The following is a 19,857-nucleotide window of genomic DNA, read 5'->3' on the forward strand; positions in this document are numbered from 1 at the left end:
TACCCAAAGCAATCTCGTGGAGCAGTATGGAACTTTCGTCAAATTGTGGATACACATAATCCTCGGAACGGTTGGGTTATCCAGCTCAATGGTAATGTTCTCAACGATGTCGCTCTGCTTCATTCTCATTGGATACAGCATTGGATGTCTCTACGTTTGGACGTTGTTCCTCGTTCCGACTGACGACAAGCTTAATGGATTCCACAAACTACGTGGAGGACTATACTTTCATACTGCCATAAAAATGTACAGACGTCTCCACGTCATGACGATTGTGCAGTCTGAATTTTTCCGCAGCTTCAGGAATCCTTGTATGCATCACATCTTTGCAGTTGTAATGGCTACGGTCGGCCTCTACAACTTGATGCTGGAAATCATTAGTAATTTCAGCAGACCGATTTGGGTCGGTATTACGTGCATCATGGTAATCTTCGTTGCTTGGGTCTTTGAATTCTATACGGTCTGCTTAGTCGCAAAGGTTGGCGTAGCTAGCAAGAATTTCATCCGCAAAATGAGGAGGATACACGGGACAGATAGGTATAAGCGGAGATTGCTAAATGCAAGGTTGCCGAATGCAATTAATTTGGAGTTCCTGAGGTCTGTGGACAGTATTAAGAATGGGATTGAGACGGAATACTTTCTAAACTTTTTGGACCGGGTGACTGATAACACGACGGCATTATTGATGACAACAGGATAAAGGCACACTATTAGATATCTGGTGTAGTCATGCATGTATTGACTCTTGGTGTTAAAATTATATCAAACCATAAAAATTTGCTGCCAAAACGGCACAACTTTAGTACCGAGGAGGATTAATATCTGAATCCGGCTTTGTATTTGTTTCAAAATTGACAGGGGTGATTATTTTTAGCAGCTTATTTTCAATTTACGGTGTCCATCCCAAATAGATAAGCTTCGGCAGCTGAGTTTTTGATGTTTGATTTTCTACCATTTTTTAGGTTTAGGGACCCAATTTGTACGGCTCCTGCGTAGTCAGATTTTGCGATACTTTTTATGATACATTTTTCTGTATAACTCTGCGAATACGCTTTACCCTTTGACTTAATAAAATGAAACAGTTTTAACGATGGAGACCCTGCAATCCCGTGGCAATAGATAATTCAAAAAGTCTCCGAGCTTATCTTCACTGGAGTGGTGGTGGCATGGGCAGATACTGCGATGAACACTCCTAAACATAATTAGTACGACGATGTAGATTAAGCACAAATTGGAACTATCATAGGTTATGCATTGCACAGTTTACGAGTGATTTTTGAATTGAATCATATTTGTATATACTGTTTTACAAAGCCAAATAGATTAATTACGATTGGAATGTTAAAATTATTACACAAAATTAATTGGGTTGTTACACAAAATTATTTAGGTTATAGCAGAAATTATTTAGACTATTACACAAAATCCTAGGGTAATTATAATTTTACTGCTGATCGTTAGGAAGTATTTACTTTACTATATTGTAAAATGTAACTCGTAAAGGGTTCTTAAATAAATAATATACATGAACATACACTCACACATACATGCATACATACAACTAAGATTACTTGTCGCAATTATTTAGTTCGCAATATTAGAATAGAATATATAATTAACGGTTTACAATTACAAGTACTAATTATTTTCAAACCAACTAGTGCAATTCATAGTTCGTTTGTAGTTTATGGCACAACCTTGTTCAAAATTACATACATTTGCAGTTGAATTTATTAGCTTGGTGTATTTCTAGAGAATTTTAGAAGTAAATTACCCGACATTTAAATAATATGTAATACTACATAATATGTAGTATTATGTAGTATTATGCTGCAAATAAAAACTCAAAATTACACACTATTACAGCAAGATCAGCCATTAAATTTCTGTTATAGGCGCTTTTGAATAATAACGTTTATACAATATAAGCTAACTTGGAACCACCAAATACATAAAATCCCTTAGGTCTATTGTATTACTGATTCGTAAATACATACATATGCTGGGATATAGCTTTGCTTTTGTCCCACAAAATCCAAAATAATTGTATGTATGTAGATTTTCAAACGATTATTGAAACCTGTTTGGTGCTGCATTAGTGCCAGTGTTAATTTTGGGATAGATGCGATAACCTTTACAAGTGGCCAGTGAAGAAACAAGACAAGTTGACCGCTCTGACAACCTACTGGATCACATTCATGTTAGGAATATTTTTACCGTATGCAAGGGTACTGGTCAAACTTCCTGGTCGCTGGAAGCTAATTCATTATTACGAGCAGTTAGTAACGATGGAGAAGCAGTTTGAAGGTAGGTTGTAAATACTTCACAGATTTATATCAAAATCTCAAGCTTACCCCACTGTTTTTGTTTTCTTTCTCATTTTGGGTTTCTTTCTCATTTCCGAAGTTGGAATAAAATTTGCTCCACTAGAATACAATTTTCTTGCATATTTCCCGGCTGCAATACTAGCTTAAATGTTTTAATACACATTCCTGTAGAACTCATCCCACATCCAGAATACCCGAGGGGACCCGATGTTGCCAAGGCCATGATGGTTTCAACTACAATTCCAAAATTACTCAGCTACACATTTTCCTACATTGCTACCATTCTGGTTGGAATTTTTGCATTCAGCCAGCTCAATCCGCTGTATTCCATTCTTCACACGATATATAATTTCGAAAAGTCTGGTCAGCTCGTTGCAATCTTAGTTCAAACTGGTCTTGGATTTTTTGGTCTTTCTGGCACAATGATTATGTTCTCAACATTCGGAATCTGTCTTTTTCTGATCGGATACAGCATTGGTTGTCTTTTTGTATGGACATTGTTCTTACTTCCAAACGATGACAAAATTCATGGATCGTGCAAACTTAGGTGTGGCATCAACTTTGATACAGCCATAAAAATGTACAATGATCTCCGTGTAATGACAATTGTCCAATCCGAGTTTTTCCGGGAGTTTATCAGCCCGTGCATGCACCACGTGTTAGCCGTTGTCATGGCTACGGGCGCCGTGTACAGTGTACTATCTGATGTAAGTATTGAGAACAGGAAACCGATTTGGTTCATAGTTACGTGTCTACTAATTCTCGGCGTGGCCTGGTCAATGGAATTCTATTCGATCTGCATGGTCGCAAAAGTTGGCGTGGCGAGTAGGATGTTCCTCAGTAAAATGAGGAGGATGAAGGGGAATGATACCTACTGGAGTGAGGTACTGAAGTCAATGTTGCCGAACGCGATCAATCTGGAATTATTCACATCTGTGGACAGCATTAAGAACGGCATTGGGATGAAGTATTTTCTGAATTTCTTAGATAGGGTGACTGATTACACGGTGGCATTATTTATGACAAATGAATAAATACATAGTTAAATACTTTGGCCCTAGTCCAGGAACGTAGGGTACGTGTACATACATAGCCTTTAAGAGCTCTAAAACGTAGGATTATTGAACAAAGAATTGGTGTAAATCGGCATGAGAAAATGATCAGATATGTATACAATGCTAAAGAGGGTGCAACGAAATTATGTACGAACGAAATTATGTACTTGCCGTAATGAAAATAATTAATATTCTGATTAATTAATTCACAATTGAACAATTGAATTGTATGTTACATTGCTATAAATAAACAATAATAATTATAATTGGAAGTACTGTTGAAAATTATTTCACCGTAAGCAGCAGCTTAACCGTCCACTTGATGCAAACACCCAGCATGACAAGAGGTGTTAAAATGGTGACGAAATTGTCCCCAAACTTTATCCTAACTTCCCCACAGGCTGCCAACCTTTTATGAAACTGCTTGTCCTCTACTCTACCTGCCAGTTCGACACGTTTCAATTTGCCCCACAATTTTTTGGACTCTTCATTAACAAGTCCAGCGAGTAAGGCAATCGTAAAAATTCCGAAGAAACTTTCTACACTCAAAACTAAAAATACCATGCCGCCCAAACCGTTGACCTTGTACGAACCACGTGACAAAGTTATGAAAGTAGAAATGACGTTGGTCAACGCAAACATGGCGAAGGATGTGGGAAGAAATACTGATCGAAAGCAAAGATTGATTTGGGCCTCCAAAATTTAGATATGCTGCCACTCCTTGAAATGTTTCTTGTATCCCAAATAAAGTTCGCTATTCTGGGGACAGCGTCTAAATAAATAGTTAAACAAATGAACAATTGTATAAACTCTGAAATTCAGAATAATTTTTTAAGCATAGCAGGTCTAGATAAACTATAATTATTTTATATTTTATTAACCCATAAAACCTACCCAATTAACGACTTTAATGTAATAAGTACATCAAACACCGATGCAATGAAAATATACGATATTTCCAAAATCCAATTGCTACACAGGCAGAAATAGTACTCCGTCTGGAATAAAACGAGGACTAAATGCACCAGGCGTAAAATGCTTGCTTCAATTTGTCCATTCCCATCGTCTTGCCAGTCCGGAATAACTGATCCGATAAACGATGGAAGATTCGGATCAGAAAGGAGCATTAGCATAAAACCGATCGGGGCAAGAGTGGAGGATCCACACCCAAAAATTAGCAAAACCCACCTCAAAAGTCTTCCAGAATTGTTCATTTTTCGAGCGCATTCCCTGGCAATAGTGACTTCTTCATGTTCGAGCCCCATTCTTAACAGAGTGACGAAATCGCCCGGGTTTTTGTGCAAAGTTAATACAACCGCGAAGTAGCAGAAAGGGAGGTCAAAGGTGCTAAATAAGGTGACAGCTTTCGTGCCGATGGGGAGACTCGGTGATGTCTCAATCCATTCGCTAAGATAAAAATCGCGTACAGGGTGAAACCAGTTAATCTTGGGGTTCTGAATACGACCAAATAGCTCAGTTTTTCAGTTTGGAATTTTCGTGTGACTGTTATATTATGTCGAGAGTCGATGGAGATTGGGCAATCCATAAATTTCGAGATAAGCGTGATTTGCCATTTTGTCATGGGAAATGTGGCACGCAAAATCATGTTTGCTTAAGTTTCTTGGAAAAGTACGATATCATCCGATCAAAAGTACTGTAAGTTATGGAATACATTTACAATTTTATAACTGACGTGTCCCTTCTATGCGTATATATACCAACCTTCGTCAAACTGTGGATATAAAGTGTTTAACGTGTATTAAATTATTAAGTATTTATTTGCGTACTATGTATGCAAGTTCATTTCCTGTTCCTGCCTTTAACCCATCTGTAATATTTATCGATTTCTTATTCAACACATACATAGTCACGGGTTCCCAGGTTAAGGTTAATAATATATATATATAGCTATATGTTCTTCGCAAACTACGCATCCATCCAAGTTCAAGGATTTTTCAACGATCGATTTGTTTGAGCAGTTTGAATTAAATTAATTTTCAATTAATATTGATAATCAGATCTACATTTACCATAAATGGCTAAATATTTGAATCTATTTTGCAATGGGTAAATTAAAATACCGAGCTTTATACATAAATATAAGTACAGGTTAGGACAGCAATCTCAGATGCACATGGGTGAATACCAAAGCAAGGATGAAAATTAGGTTTGCGGTTTCTTTAGCCGTCTTCTGGTATGTACAGATGTATGTTGGTAATTATTTACAATTGAGTAAATTGTATTCTCTGAACAACTATTCCTAGTTACAAACTGATTTGACAACGAAGTATTGTGGACACATGTTTTAGAGTAGCAACATAGTTCCATAAATTGTTTAGTGAGAAGACAACTAAGGATAAGATTTAGTTATCCTATAATTTTAGTTAATTTAATACAATTTAATCACTGAATCTAATTCATTAAGAGTAGTCGAGTTGCTGTTTTGGCACAAAAACTTGCCATCATCAAAGGTGTCGACATTGCCATGAAGTTGCTTGAAAATCTGATTTTAATCGAAGAACACGATCTCGCCATTTTATTGAACAGTATACCAGACTTCTTACCAAAGAGAGAAACCGTTGATTCCATGGCAAGAAAAGGATAGATAAAGTTGGCCGGGTGGGCGAACAACTCGTTTCTTAAGGTGAATGTTATGCTCGCACCAAACACATTCGCCGACACGATGAAACACAGAATTATAGGCAGAAGGACCCGCCTATAGCAGAGGTTGAACTGAGCAACGAGAATTTGCAGTTGTTTGTACAGATAGATCTTGACACGCATTTTTGCAGGGGATTGAGAGTTAGGAGCGGTGCTGAAAATTAAAATAATTGAAATTTCATAGGTGAAATTGATGAAACCCAGCGTCACAGCTGACATTTGCTCAAAAATAAGGCGAACTATCTTACCAAGATAAACAATGCAAGTAGGTCGCGACACATAGCACCATGCCGAAGAAAAGATTTCCATAGATAAACAGCATCAATGACCCCAATACGAAGAACGTCCAGTGTTGAGTGAAAAACACGACCGTGTGCAAAAAATAATTGCACACTGACCAACCCATTTTACAATGTCTGGCGACTAAGGATCCCAGGAATGGATGCATCGTCGGGTCGTAGAGGGTAAGTAGTACGACCAAAAACGGCCCAATAGTAGCGATAAGTATTGTCGATACGAAACAAACCCGAAGCCCAAGGATGGATTTGCGGTTTGGATATCCTTAGAAAGATAATAAATATAATTTTTGCTGCGTTACACAACTTTTTTGGGCCATCATAAATATCTCTCGCGAGTATTACAGAGCAAAAAACCGGAATGCATTCAACCTAAACTATATAAAGCAGTCGAGTGCGTCGCTGCTGGCTGGCTGGGTCGGTAGCTTCCTTAGTTGAGAATTTAGCCTCTCCTTTTCTCTCTGCTCTGCAGAGAGGGTCAGGGAGGCCAACTTCACATCACCAATGTTTTCATTCTCTATTGAAGGGTCGCTCGTCTGGCCTTTTTTGCACGTCGATTGACGGGCTTCTACACTACTGTTCAACCGATATTAATAGTCTGAATAAAATCTGAGAGGTTTCCAGGCAGATTATTTCATAATATTTTCAAAAACGAAATAATCGGTCAGAAAATTTTCCAAGTAATTGAGAATATTAATATCGGCTGAACAGTAGCATTTTGATAAAAAATTGGAAACCCGCGGTTAAAAACATGATCTTGTTAAAGCCTAATACATATCCCGCTAAAGTTTTAGATTTAAAAAATTTCAAAAATGGTTTGACTTGCCCGGGAAAACGTTGCCAAAATTGTCGTCCAGCCGTAGCAGCATATTCGGCAAGAACTTAAAGTCGTCCAGATAAAGGAGCAGATATGCTGAAAGGATCAATGAAAGGGTAAACCCAAGGCCTGACAGGAGCAGGTTAATTGAATGGGTGATCTAAAATTGCATGCGAACGAGCCACCATACCGACAGTCCTCAAACTAAACCACAACTAAACAGACTAAAATGACGATTTACTTCTTGTATGATGGCTCTCATGTTGGGGAAAAACAAGCAGATCGGAGTGGGGTCCATCCAACCACAATGTGTATCTAAGTTGGTTTATTGACCGTGGTCAGAAACATTAGTTAAGAATTACTTAAAAATTATTTCGAAAATATTTGTCATGAAGAAATAATGAGAATTTGAAGGTTATCGTAATTTGGTAACAAGTTTGGTAACATGCTACCTGTACCTGACGTTGAAACTGAGTCTCAACAACCTCACAGAATTTTATACATAAAATACATGCCTTGTATGTGTTGTATATAACATTCTAGTGATGGTGGTGATGAGTGATGACGTAATGTTTATGTTCTCAACCAAATCAAAACATCACGTGGCTTGCATTCTCGCTGAACAAAGAGCAATGGTACTCCCTCTGCTTATATTAATAAAACTCTATGGGTAAACCCAACAGTAAGCAAGGCAACGAACATTGACTCAGCTTTGCACATTGGAACGAATATTAAAGTGTAAAAGCAGTTCACTAATGTTGCAAATCCTGTTAATAAAACAATGCGAAATTTCGGAGTGGACAATCCACCAGACTTTACAAATTCGCGCCTTTTATAGTTAAAGTTGAGTAGCTCAATTCTCAATATGACTTTAAGATACTTGAGGTGTAGGTTTAATAAATTTAGGCCAAATTTAAACAACATTTTGATGGCGTTCCAAGTATTTCGACTGAAAGCGAGTAGTGCAAAAATTATATTAACAGTGGAATGGATTCCTGGTCCAATAAGTGTTTAGCATCGTAATTTCAAGGTATGGCTCATTGCCACTCTTAAAATTAATGTTACCCTTTTGAAAAGTAAATACAGGCCCGATTTTATGTTAAGTGAACGGTGCGAAATCCAAAGTAAGGTTAACTTGACAAAGGGTAAAGCTTACTCTGGATTTATGTAGGTCACTTATTTTAGAATTGAGAATGCATTTACTTTACAAAAGAGTAACATGGTTTTTAAGAGAGTGTTGCCCCTATTTCCACGTGTGCAAACATAAGTCCTGGCAAATTTAATAAATATTTATTGTACGTACTTACATATTTATTCGGCAAATACACATAATTACCTGTTTTGTCTATTCTACAGTTTGGCTCTGGAAATGCATTAATATATAATTGGAATTCTTACATACTTTTGAGGTAAACAGCTATATGTACATACATATGTACATGTTCGGAGTTGGCAAACACCCGGATTTGGGACGGGTGAATATTAATCCGTGTTAAAATTAGTTAATCCCTAATCCAGTGAGATATAATTTTGGAACTAATCCTTAATCCACAATACAATCCTTGTCAAATTAATCCTAATCATTATAAAGATTTTGGGAGTTGTCCTTAGTCCTTAGGAAAAAATAGTAACGATTAAGGATTAATGTATATTTCCAACTTTCAGTCACTCGTTCATCATCTTCCATACAACACCATTATTCCCCTGGTTCAATTCGTCAATTATCCGGGTGAAGGTCTTCAATTTTTATTGTAAGCTACATAAATGAAAACTATACTTTTGGCTTAAATTAGATGATTAAATTAAATGTCATGTTACGTCTAACTCCTCTTAAACTTTACATGCTGAAATTGCTGAATGGTTTCACAGTCTAAATAAGGTATAAATAAAGCAGAATAATTGTTTTTAACAGGTGCATAAATTAAACATAGAGTCGTCATAGTTCGTAAATATGAAACTTAAAGTCCTTTAAGGGTAGATGCAGCCGATCAGCTTCTGCTTATTTTAGAAATAAAATATTTTAAAGACGTTAATATATCGTAGACAAAACTGAGAAATCTTCTTAATACTTATACTTTCCAATTTGCGAAATTTGATAAATAACGATAAAACTACACTGTTTTACCCATGTTTCATTATTTAGTAAGTTTAAATACTGAATTTAACTAAGTAAATTATAACTTATTTTCAGTACTTAATCCAGGCTGTCCGTTCAAATTTAAATGTACAAAGAATTAGTATCCATCCTATAATTTTTGTTTTACTCCAATTTTAGTAACTCAATTTAATTCATCAGAAATAGTCGAGTTGTTGCTTTCGCACAAAAGCTTGTCATCACCAGAGGCGTCGACATTGCAAAAAAGTTGCTTGAAAATCTTATTTTAATCGAAGAACACGATCTCGCCATTTTATTGAATATCACACCAGACTTCTTACTCTTTGAAGCGGCCCGTCTGATTTTGCTTATGTAGCGAATCGACCTTTTGTTAACGCAACCAGCTATCGTTCCCATCCCAAGGAGAGCCAGGGTAGATTCTGCGGCAAGGAAAGGATAGAAAAAGTTGGCCGGGTGGGCGAAAAGACTGGATTTCAAAGTAAATGTCAAACTCGACCCGAACACACTCCCCGACACGACGAAACATAAGATTGTTGGCAGTAAGAGGGGTCGGTAGCATTGGTTGATTTGAGCAAGGAGGATTTGCAATTGTTTGTATAGGTGAACTTTCACACGCATTTTTTCCAGAGATTCGGAGCCAGTAGTGGTGCTGAAATTTATAAAAATTGACAATTGTTAGGATAAATTTGTAAGACCTCATTTGTCTCAAATTAAAGGTACGATAGTTTTTCCGTAAATTTAATCGCCGAGTAAACGCAACAATCGGAAAATTTAGAATCCTCATTTCAAATTCCTCAAAAATTAGGTGAATGTCTTACCAAGATAAACATTGCAAATAGATCACGACACATAGGACCGTGCCCATGAATATGTTTCCAAAGATGAATAAAATCAGCGATCCGAGCACAAAGTTCGTCCAGTGCTGAGTGAAAAAGACAACTGGGTGCAAAATATATTTACAAAACGACAAATTCCATGAAGACTGTCTGACGACCACAGATCCCAGGAATGGATGCATCTTCGGGTCATAAAGAGTGAGTAGTAAAACCAAAAACGGGCCACCAACGCCAATAAGTATAGTTGATCCGAAACAGAATCGAAGCCCAAGGATTGATTTACGGTTAGGATATCTGCAAAACATGAGACATTACTTTTAGTGACTTGCACAAGCTTTTTGGAGCATAATACAGTGGGTTGCCAAAAGTATTGGTGGTCAATTTTGTGGTCGGTACCTTGTACGATATTTTTGCCAAGGGAACGTCATGGGTTAATTCTTCAGGCATTTTTTTAGGTGAAACAAATGGGCTACAAAATACTTCAAACAGAATTTGAAAATTTTACCCCGTTCGGGGGAAATTGAGAAAAAACTTTAAAAACGGTATAAAGAATGTTGACAGAAGTATTGGTGGTGATTTATTAGCTCACCCTGCGTAGCTCGGGAGCTATTGAATTCCTCTTGTCCGTCCGTCTGTCTGTCTGTCTGTTAACGAGTTTTTTGCATCAATTAATGCTAATTAAAAATCCCCTTGACACTTAATGAATACGTTACGCGCACCATTAGTATTGAACAAACCGAATCGAATTTTTTTGGTAAATAGAGAGTAGAGAAAAAGTATCTGGACACTTGGTAGTTTTAATAGGAAAGCGGTAAAAAATGGTCGTAGGAATCTGAAATTTTTATAGAATATGCTAAATATATCCAACCACACATCACAAAAATTTCATAGGTTTTCCATGAACAATAAATTTCCTACATAAGTTCAAAGCGAGGAAGTCGAGAAACGATTTTTTTGTAAGTACCAAAATTTGGGTTACACTCGAAGAAGACTTGACTACATTTCAACCGATGAGGTTGTGGCTGTGCAAAAATTAAGACATACATAAAAAAGTATGATGAATCCGAAAATATCAACTTCAAATACGCAACACAAGAAAAACCATCATACTGACCTCTTGAAAATGAAAAACGATTAAACTTATTTTTGGAAAATACCGCTCCACGTTTGTGTCTGATGCGGCCATAAAGTTGAAGATTAATCCAAACTATGCGCATCATATGAACGCTCATAAGTTGTGGGTCAAAGCTTATTCAAATAAATCTGCAGAAAAGCATACGGAAGGTCAAGAAAAAATGGTGAACGCAAGCCATCCCAAGCACTTAAACAAAATTTCACCAAAACTGTTGGTCGTTGGCGATGAGTCCTACGTCTTCAAAAACGTGACAGAAATTCCGGGAAGGGAATTTTTCATGGGAAATATATCTCTCAACTGAAAACCGAAGAGAAATTTATATGTTTTTCGAAATTTCTCTAGAAATCTAAGGTTTGGATGGCGTTAGGTCAATTTAGGCATGTTTTCGACCCTTCCGTTCAAAAGGGCTGTGAGAACGCACAGGTGTATTTTCAGAAAAATGTGATAGTCCGTCGGATTCCTTTCATAATTGAGCACAATAAAATATAAAATGTAATTTTTTGGTCCGACATTGGACCAATCCACAATGCAACAACTATCAAGGAAGAAATCGAAAAAAAATCAGTTTGACGTTGAAAAATGAAAACCTCACATTCAACACTGATTATAGCACAATAAAAAAAATTAGGCCATATGTAACAAGACATACACCCAGCTTTGTGAAACAGTCGAAACTTAAAGAAAATTTTGGTTACGGAGGGAAAAAATTAACAATGAAGTTGCAAAGTCTTCCGAAAAAGCATTAATGGCGGGCGCGACGAAAAAGACTAAATACGAAGTGGGTAATGTATTAAGGTCTCGTTTCTTCGCGGATCCCTAACGTCAGTAATGTTTACAATATTTTACAAAAATTTGAGATTTCAAAAATCATTTTTGACCATTTTGAGGCCGAATTACCTAGTGTCCAGATACTTTGTCTCTGCTCTCTAAATAGCACAGTTGATATCTAATAATCGGTAACACAAAATGATGCGAAATAATTGGGGGATGGGATGCAAACCGCACCAATAGTGCAGAATATCCGGGAGAAATGATCATACAATTTTGACAAAGTTTTCAAAATTATGTATCCCGGATGGTCGCTAATGCTGCACTAATGGTGCAATGGCCTGGCGTTTCCATTGCACCATGAACGGCATATATATAATGAATATATAAGAGTTGTGATCTATTTTGTTGGCTTATTCCGCACCTTCAGTGCAGAGTTGCTTAAATCATTATGACAGGGTGAGCTACTTCTAACGTTACTACGGTTTATTTTTTATATCTACAGGGCTCACACATCTGAATTACTGTTTGTAACGTTAGTACAATACTGTTCCATGCTCATTGCACTTAATCTTTATTAAATATGGCCAAAATAGGCGACTTGTACATCGCTGGGAAAAATTTATCAAAAGCACGCACGGCATAAGGGTTGGACCCCAAAATCTTCTTCTTCTGACCTCATTGAAGCTCTGAATAATTCAGAATATCATCAAGAAGTTCAAGTCAACTTGTTCCTTGATGAACATGACAAAATAAGACTGAACAAATGCCCCCACACAACACCAAGGCAGAAAAATGATCACTTAGGGTAATGACAGCCGTATTCAAAAGGTCTCAGGCGTCACTAATAACTTAATGCAACCCCTATGTCGTGCGTGCTTTTGATAAATTTTTCCCAGCGATGTACAAGTCGCCTATTTTGGCCATATTTAATAAAGATTAAGTGCAATGAGCATGGAAGAGTATTGTACTAACGTTACAACCAGTAATTCAGATGTGTGAGCCCTGTAGATATAAAAAATAAATCACCACCAATACTTTTGCCAACATTTTTTATACCGTTTTTAAACTTTTTTCTCAATTTCCCCCGAACGGGGTAAGATTTTCAAATTCTTGTTTGAAGTATTTTGTAGCCCATTTGTTTCACCTAAAAAAATGCCTGAAGAATTAGCCCATGACGTTCCCTTGGCAAAAATATCGTACAAGGTACCGACCACAAAATTGACCACCAATACTTTTGGCAACCCACTGAATCTCTCGGATTTGATAGAAGAAGAGTAAATATACAGGCAGTTTTAGGGCCATTGAGACAGAATTTATCTGCACCAGGCTCAACTTTCAAAGGAGAATTTTTACTGTTAACTTATTAAAAAGTATTGGTTTTTAAAAACTATTCATTAATTTTGAATCATTTTGAACTTCGAAATTTTGATCTTAATTCCTATTAAATTTTCCAAATTTTGACGCCCTTTTGTATTATCCAGGCATATTTACCCATATATATTTTTCCTAATTTGGCCTGGTTATTAATAAATCCGTCTACCCAAATATCCAACTCTGTGAGGATGCCTATTCACATATAGAGGTTTTATAAACATTGAACATGAAAAAACCTGGTTAAAAACGTGATTATGCTACAGGGAAACCTGCCTAAAGTGTCTTCACATCCGATCTTCCGAATTGTATGCATTAAATCATTAATTTAGTTACCCGGGAAAAGTTTTCCAAACGTATCATCCATCCGTAGTACCATGTTTGGCAAGAATTTGAAGTCGTCCAGATAAAGTAGCAGCGATGCACTCTCCGAAGTGTGGTAATGATGTTTTAATGACCATCATTACTGTCGGGTTGGTAATTGTGAATTATACCAAAAACGGTAATTATTTGTTTACCGAATTTTATTATTAATAAAGTTTTTGGTTCACTACGGGTTGATAAATTCGCTAAGATTAAAATCGGTAAGCTAAAAATACCAAGCGGTATGTATTCATTACGAAAAAAGAAAACTGTATAGTACTGCCCCATAATGAACACTTTATTTTCCGGGTAATGTATTTGAATCTTTATGCGGTATTGCCATTCTACCGCACTGGTATTTATTTTTCACAATTCAAGTAATGAAAGAAGTTGCGCACTCTCACACGACAAACACCACGAGGAGGACAAAATGGGCGACAAAAAAGATAAATTAATTCGTGTTTCGAATTCTTTACATCAAAAGAAAGCAATAGTGAGCTCCAATAACTACGAGGAATTTCTAACAAAAGGTAAGTCAGCATGATTAATTAGATAAATATAATTCGCAAGTGAAAAAATTGATAAGATTTTGTTGATTTAATTAATTCAATGCAGATTATCTCAATTAAGTTATTAATTTAGCAACTTTATTTTACAGTTAGAATAAAGTTTGAGCTTGCTGACGACATCCAGATACTTATCGAAGACGACCAAGGTGCCGAGATTGATGCGGATGTGTTTCCAATTTTATGGGAGGAAGAAAAACCGAATATTACATTTCGAATTCAAGGCGAGGACTTTACAGTAAGCGCAATTCAGGACGCCGGTTCCAGTCCTCAAATTTATTATTGTAAGTACTACATAGATAAGTAATACCTCCAGGAATTAATATATGACCTGATAATTAATAATAATTAATAATTTTGTAGTGCCAAGTCCATTGTGTTCACCGGCGCCATCACCAGTTTCGCCATCATTAGGACTTGGTGACGTTGATGTATTTAAGCAGGTAAACAGTTCATCAGCTCAATATATTCTAACAAGTACATAGTAACTACAATTTTTGATTTTTTTCGATATTAGATATTAGAGGAATATGTCGAGAAGACGCCGCGTTTGGCGAATCTAATCTTGGAGTGCAGAGAGAAGTCCCTCGTCGATAACTCAGCGGCGGCAATAATTGTTAACGAGTTTGTGTCGAAATTGGTAGACTTAAAAGGGTAATTATTTTTAAATAAGTTCCTTGCTGTTTGTAAATAATATTTTCTGTTATGTAGTAACTCACCATGCACTCGAGACCAGATATCTTTTGCAAAGGCGATTGTTGAAATTCTGCCTTTCTGGAAATATCCGGGAACGCCAGACGGAATTGTAAATTACTATTGCAAATAAATTTTCGTAACAATAATTACTAAAAAAATTATTCTAAAAGTGTCTTGTGTAAATTGCAGGATATTCTTTATGATGAAATTAACCGGTCTGGCCTAATTCAACAACGACTCAAGTGGATTCACAGAAACATTAGGAAACCGGAAGTTGATACGAGGCGTCGGAAAAAAGAAGAAAGTCAAGGTGGCCCAAAGCCAAAAATAGCGAAAGGCGCAGAGGAGGTTTTCCCCAACTTGGAATTAACGGCGGCCCTAAATTCAAGCACTAAAAAAGGTGAAATTGTATCACTCATGAAGGAAACTTTTGAACACAGAAACCAGATAAGACGGTCAAACGATCAATCAGTGCTACGTGTGTACTCAAAATTTGCGGAATGTTCCTACTTGGTTTGAATTATTAACTTAATTTTAATAATTACGCATGTCATAAATATACAATTAATACTTCTGTTCAGGTTAATTTTGAGTTTTCGCTAATGTTTCCTGACCTTGAACAAAACTTTCTAAACACGTGGCCGGAATTTGCTGACCGATTGATTGCGCACTGCAAAACTTTAAGTAATTCGCCAGCCCTATTGAAATTCGCAAACAATAATTATGGTAAGTGTTTCCGTAAATCTAATAATCATAAATTTCGTAAATAAATTGCTAACCACTGTTTTGTTGTCACAGATAATTGGGACAAATCAATAGCAGCTCTATTTGTTCTGTTACACCTTATTCCTCCAAGCGCTCAAGGGAGAGGGAAAGGGGGACGCTGTAAAATTGACGACGCAAAGTTAAAGTTGGTTACTTTTTACCGGGTAAGCGCGGGAATAATTTAAGAGGGTCAGCTAAACGATATGGGACAGTTTTAATAAATATGTGTTTAAATAGGCTGAAACGCCCTTGAAATCAATTGTGGACACTTGGAATTTTGAGACTTCCCAACCAGCGCTCATTGTACTAGGCGAGGACCACTCCAATTTGACGTCCTTCTACATAATTTGTGATCGAATCCTCCTCCCAATCAACGCAAGAACTTCAACCGAGGCAATCGATTCCCTATTTAAGGCTCATTACGTAATTGGAACAGAATACGACAAAAATTTGACCGGAATTTGGAAGTTTATTCAAGTACACATTTTTCAACTTGAAACAACTACTCAGCTATCAAGAAAAGTGAAACAAGTGTTCCAGCAAATTTCTACTTATCTTCAAACGTCAAATTCCTCGACAAATTAAAATGTATACTTGTGGTCCATGTGGAAAAGTATTTTGTAAATTTAGAGAGATTATAGTACATTTTAGGTGCATTCATAATTACGGTGAGGCAAATTTTCCAGCTACAATATGTCCTAAACAGTCTTGTAGCACACAAATATGTACATGGAGTGGATTGTTGAGGCATTTTAAGTCCCACGAAATTGTTTTAGATTCTGAAAATTATGATAAGAATTTTGAGGAAAATTTAACTCCCTCACTTAATTTAGTAGATCCAGTCTTAGATGACGTAGGTAATGATCCCAATTTAACTGAATTTAATGAACAAGCAGATATTACTACCAATTTAGGAATTAACGTAATGAAAGATATTTTAATTTCATTCTGCTCGTCATTGTTAGCCTCAGGTGTTACCAATTCAACTGTGGACTTTGTTGTTAAAGAGTTTGAAAATTCGTTTCTTCAAATTTCAAAATTAATTTTAAGGATAAGCAACAAATTTTGCAAAGAAAATTTTGAGGACTTTAGTTGCCAGTCGCTATCTTTAATAGAAGCGTTCAGTCACGTAAATTCTATTTACAAACGACAGAAAGCGTTAGAAAAATATAGCCAAATAATTATGCCAAAAGAATATTCGTTAGGAAGTAGGCTGGAGCAAAGGGTGAGAGATAACAAACGTCAAGAAGTTATTGTATCAGATACATTTATGTATGTACCAATTCTCAAGAGTTTAGAAAAACTTGTTTCATCTCCAGATATTTATCAGTGTTTTTCAAAAGTTGTACCTTCAAATTCCAATTCAATCGAGTCATTTAAAGATACAGTTGCATTTAAAACTAATTGTCTTTTTTCAAGGAACCCGAATTCTATTCAAATTCAACTTTTCTATGATGATTTTGAAACAGTCAATCCCCTTGGCTCAAAACGAGGAATTCACAAATTGGGAGCGTTTTACTTTACTATTAAAAATCTTCCAGATTATATTAATTCCCAACTTAGCTCAATACATTTATTAGCCTTGTTTTATTCGGAGGATGCCAAAAAGTATGGTATTAATTCAATTCTGAAATTAATAATTCCAGATTTCCTGTATCTTGAGAAAGTGGGCATATCGGTAAATGGATCTGATAGAATTTTTGGTACTTTGTGTTCTCTTGCGTTTGACAACTTAGGTGGAAATAGTTTGCTAGGATTTAATGAGTCGTTTAATTCCCATTATTTTTGTCGAATATGCTGTACATCTAAAAGTGAAGCACAAGAAATATTTGAGCATAGCAAAATGATAGTCAGGGACAAAAGTAATTATGCCAATCATTTAAGTGACAAATCTTTTGGTGTTCAAACTGAATGTATTTTAAATCAACTTAATTATTTTAATTTTTTAGATAGTCCGTCTGTTGACATTATGCACGATTTACTGGAAGGTGTCGTTCCGTACGAAATCAAACTAGTTTTACAAAAATTAATATCTTTAAAGTGCTTTGATTTAGATTTAATTAATCAAAGAATTCAGGCCCATAATTTTGGCTATTTAGAATCAAAGAATCGCCCAAGTCCAATACGACTAGAAGGATCGGGAAACAAAATTGGACAAAAAGCTTCTCAAGCCTGGTGTCTGATTCGGTATTTACCAGTGATTATTGGGGATTTAGTTATTAGTAATGAGCAAAAAAAATATTGGGAAATTTTATTGCAACTTTTGGAGATTTTGAGCTATGTATTTTGTCGGAAATTTTCAGAATCTACTTTGTTATTATTAGATGCAAAAATAGTTAGCCATCATAATCTATTTCGTAAGTTGTTCCCAGATCAAAAACTTATCCCCAAGCACCATTTAATGTGTCACTATTCTTTTGTCATTAGGCAAAGTGGGCCATTAGTATCAATGTGGGCCATGCGGTATGAGGGGAAACATAATTATTTTTCTCAATTAGCAGGACAAATAAGAAATTTTCGTAATATTTGTTCATCGTTGGCTAAAAGGCATCAACAGTATAGTTCTCATTTGTTAAAAACTATTGAAATTAATGAGGGGGTTAGGGCAGATAATATAGTAGTATCTAATTTGTATGAATTTGCTGAGTCTTTTGATTTAATCGAGAAATTAAGACAGTTTGACATATTTAAAGAATGTGACGGAAATACAAAAGTTTATACAGCAAATAAGGTCTGGTATCGTAATTATAAATACAAAATTGATTATGTTGTTTGCTATGGAATGGGAAATATTTTTCCAAATTTTGGTGTAATTCAGGACCTAATATTAATTGATGAAACCAGATGCCTGTTATTTTTGAAAAAGCTAAATGTAGACTTCTTTGACAGACACTATTTTTCCTATATTGTTACACGTACAAATGATTTGTTTGAAGTTGTGGATATATCTAATTTAATTGTTCATGAATGTTTTGAGTTTCAAAAAAATTGTAATACCGATGCTTTTCATTTAGTTTTAAGGCATTACTTGTAAAAATATATGTATTTGTAATTTAGGCTATATATAACTTGATTGGTTTTTGTATTTAATTAAGTTGTGTAGTTTAATTATTGCGAATTATTACAATAAATAATCAAAATAATTACCGAAATAGTGAAACATTTATTACCATAATAATAAATATCGATAAGCAAACGATAATAATATGATTATGGTGCGGTGTTGATTATTTACCACCCAGTAATAAGCATCTTTATACATTTATCATAATATCATTACTGGCTAATATTACTTCATTACTGCGTGCAGTTGCAGGTTCATATTGCATGATATTTATGATATTATTGTGGAGTAATACGTTAATGCCGGGATGGTAATCTTTCTGTTAAATACCGCGCGGTAACTAACCCATTACCACAGCAGTAGAGTCATATATAGACTACACGGGGTAATGATTCCGGTAAACATTTTTCGGAGAGTGTGCCAATACAATCAATCCAAGGACAAACCCAACCGTAAGCACTGCCACGAACATTGTCTCAACTTTGCACAGTGGTACGAATATTAGAATGTACATCCAGTTAGCTACAGTTACAAATCCTGTCAATCCAACGATACTAAATTTCTGGGTGGAGAATGCACCAGATTTTACAAATTTTCTCCGTTTGCAGTTAAATTTTAAGAGGTCAATTCTCAATATTATTTGAAGATAGTTGAGATGCAGGTTTAATAAATCGAGGCCAAACTTGAACAACATGGTCCAATTTTTTGAAGGCAATTATTTTGACTTGAGTGGAGTGGTGTACAAATTCGACTAACGGTGGAAAGGATTCCTTTCATAACTTGTCAAAATTCTAGGTTATGATTCCTTGTTAGTCTTAAAAATAATGGACTCATTTTGAAATGTAAATGCTGTCAAAATTCGATATTTTGTAGGTAAAGTACATTAGATCGATCCAGTGCAATGTTAACTTGATAAAGAGTAAACTTTACTCTTAATTTTCTGAATATATAATTCAGATTGCATTTACTTTTCAAAAAATAACTTTATTTTTAAGAGAGTGTTGCTCTAATTTCCACG

At 35.7% G+C, this 19,857-nt stretch overlaps 1 protein-coding gene and 1 long non-coding RNA gene across 2 annotated transcripts; one reads left to right on the forward strand and one right to left on the reverse strand.

The window, feature by feature from the left end:
- Nucleotides 1-13,910: 13,910 nt before the first annotated feature.
- On the forward strand, nucleotides 13,911-16,391 carry LOC118437218. The gene is made up of 9 exons (XM_035856101.1): nucleotides 13,911-14,278; nucleotides 14,407-14,598; nucleotides 14,678-14,757; nucleotides 14,832-14,968; nucleotides 15,026-15,119; nucleotides 15,200-15,523; nucleotides 15,592-15,736; nucleotides 15,809-15,939; nucleotides 16,013-16,391. The coding sequence occupies exons 1-9, from the start codon at nucleotides 14,077-14,079 to the stop codon at nucleotides 16,358-16,360; spliced, it is 1,653 nt and encodes a 550-aa protein (XP_035711994.1). The 5' UTR covers nucleotides 13,911-14,076; the 3' UTR covers nucleotides 16,361-16,391.
- LOC118437219 lies at nucleotides 14,586-15,937 on the reverse strand. The gene is made up of 3 exons (XR_004835950.1): nucleotides 15,625-15,937; nucleotides 15,034-15,127; nucleotides 14,586-14,959 (listed from the first exon to the last, which is right to left on the reverse strand). It is a non-coding gene; the product is annotated as an uncharacterized LOC118437219 (long non-coding RNA).
- Nucleotides 16,392-19,857: the final 3,466 nt, after the last annotated feature.

Source organism: Folsomia candida, unplaced genomic scaffold, assembly GCF_002217175.1.
Source record: "Folsomia candida strain VU population unplaced genomic scaffold, ASM221717v1 Fcan01_Sc012, whole genome shotgun sequence".
Lineage (NCBI taxonomy): Eukaryota > Metazoa > Arthropoda > Collembola > Entomobryomorpha > Isotomidae > Folsomia > Folsomia candida.

Coding starts and splice junctions, on each gene's coding strand:
- LOC118437218 (XM_035856101.1), top strand. CDS start 14,077: ATGCGGTATTGCCATTCTACCGCACTGGTATTTATTTTTCACAATTCA. Junction 15,120..15,199: donor CGGGAACGCCAGACGGAATT/GTAAATTACTAT, acceptor TGTAAATTGCAG/GATATTCTTTATGATGAAAT. Junction 15,524..15,591: donor TTGCGGAATGTTCCTACTTG/GTTTGAATTATT, acceptor ACTTCTGTTCAG/GTTAATTTTGAGTTTTCGCT.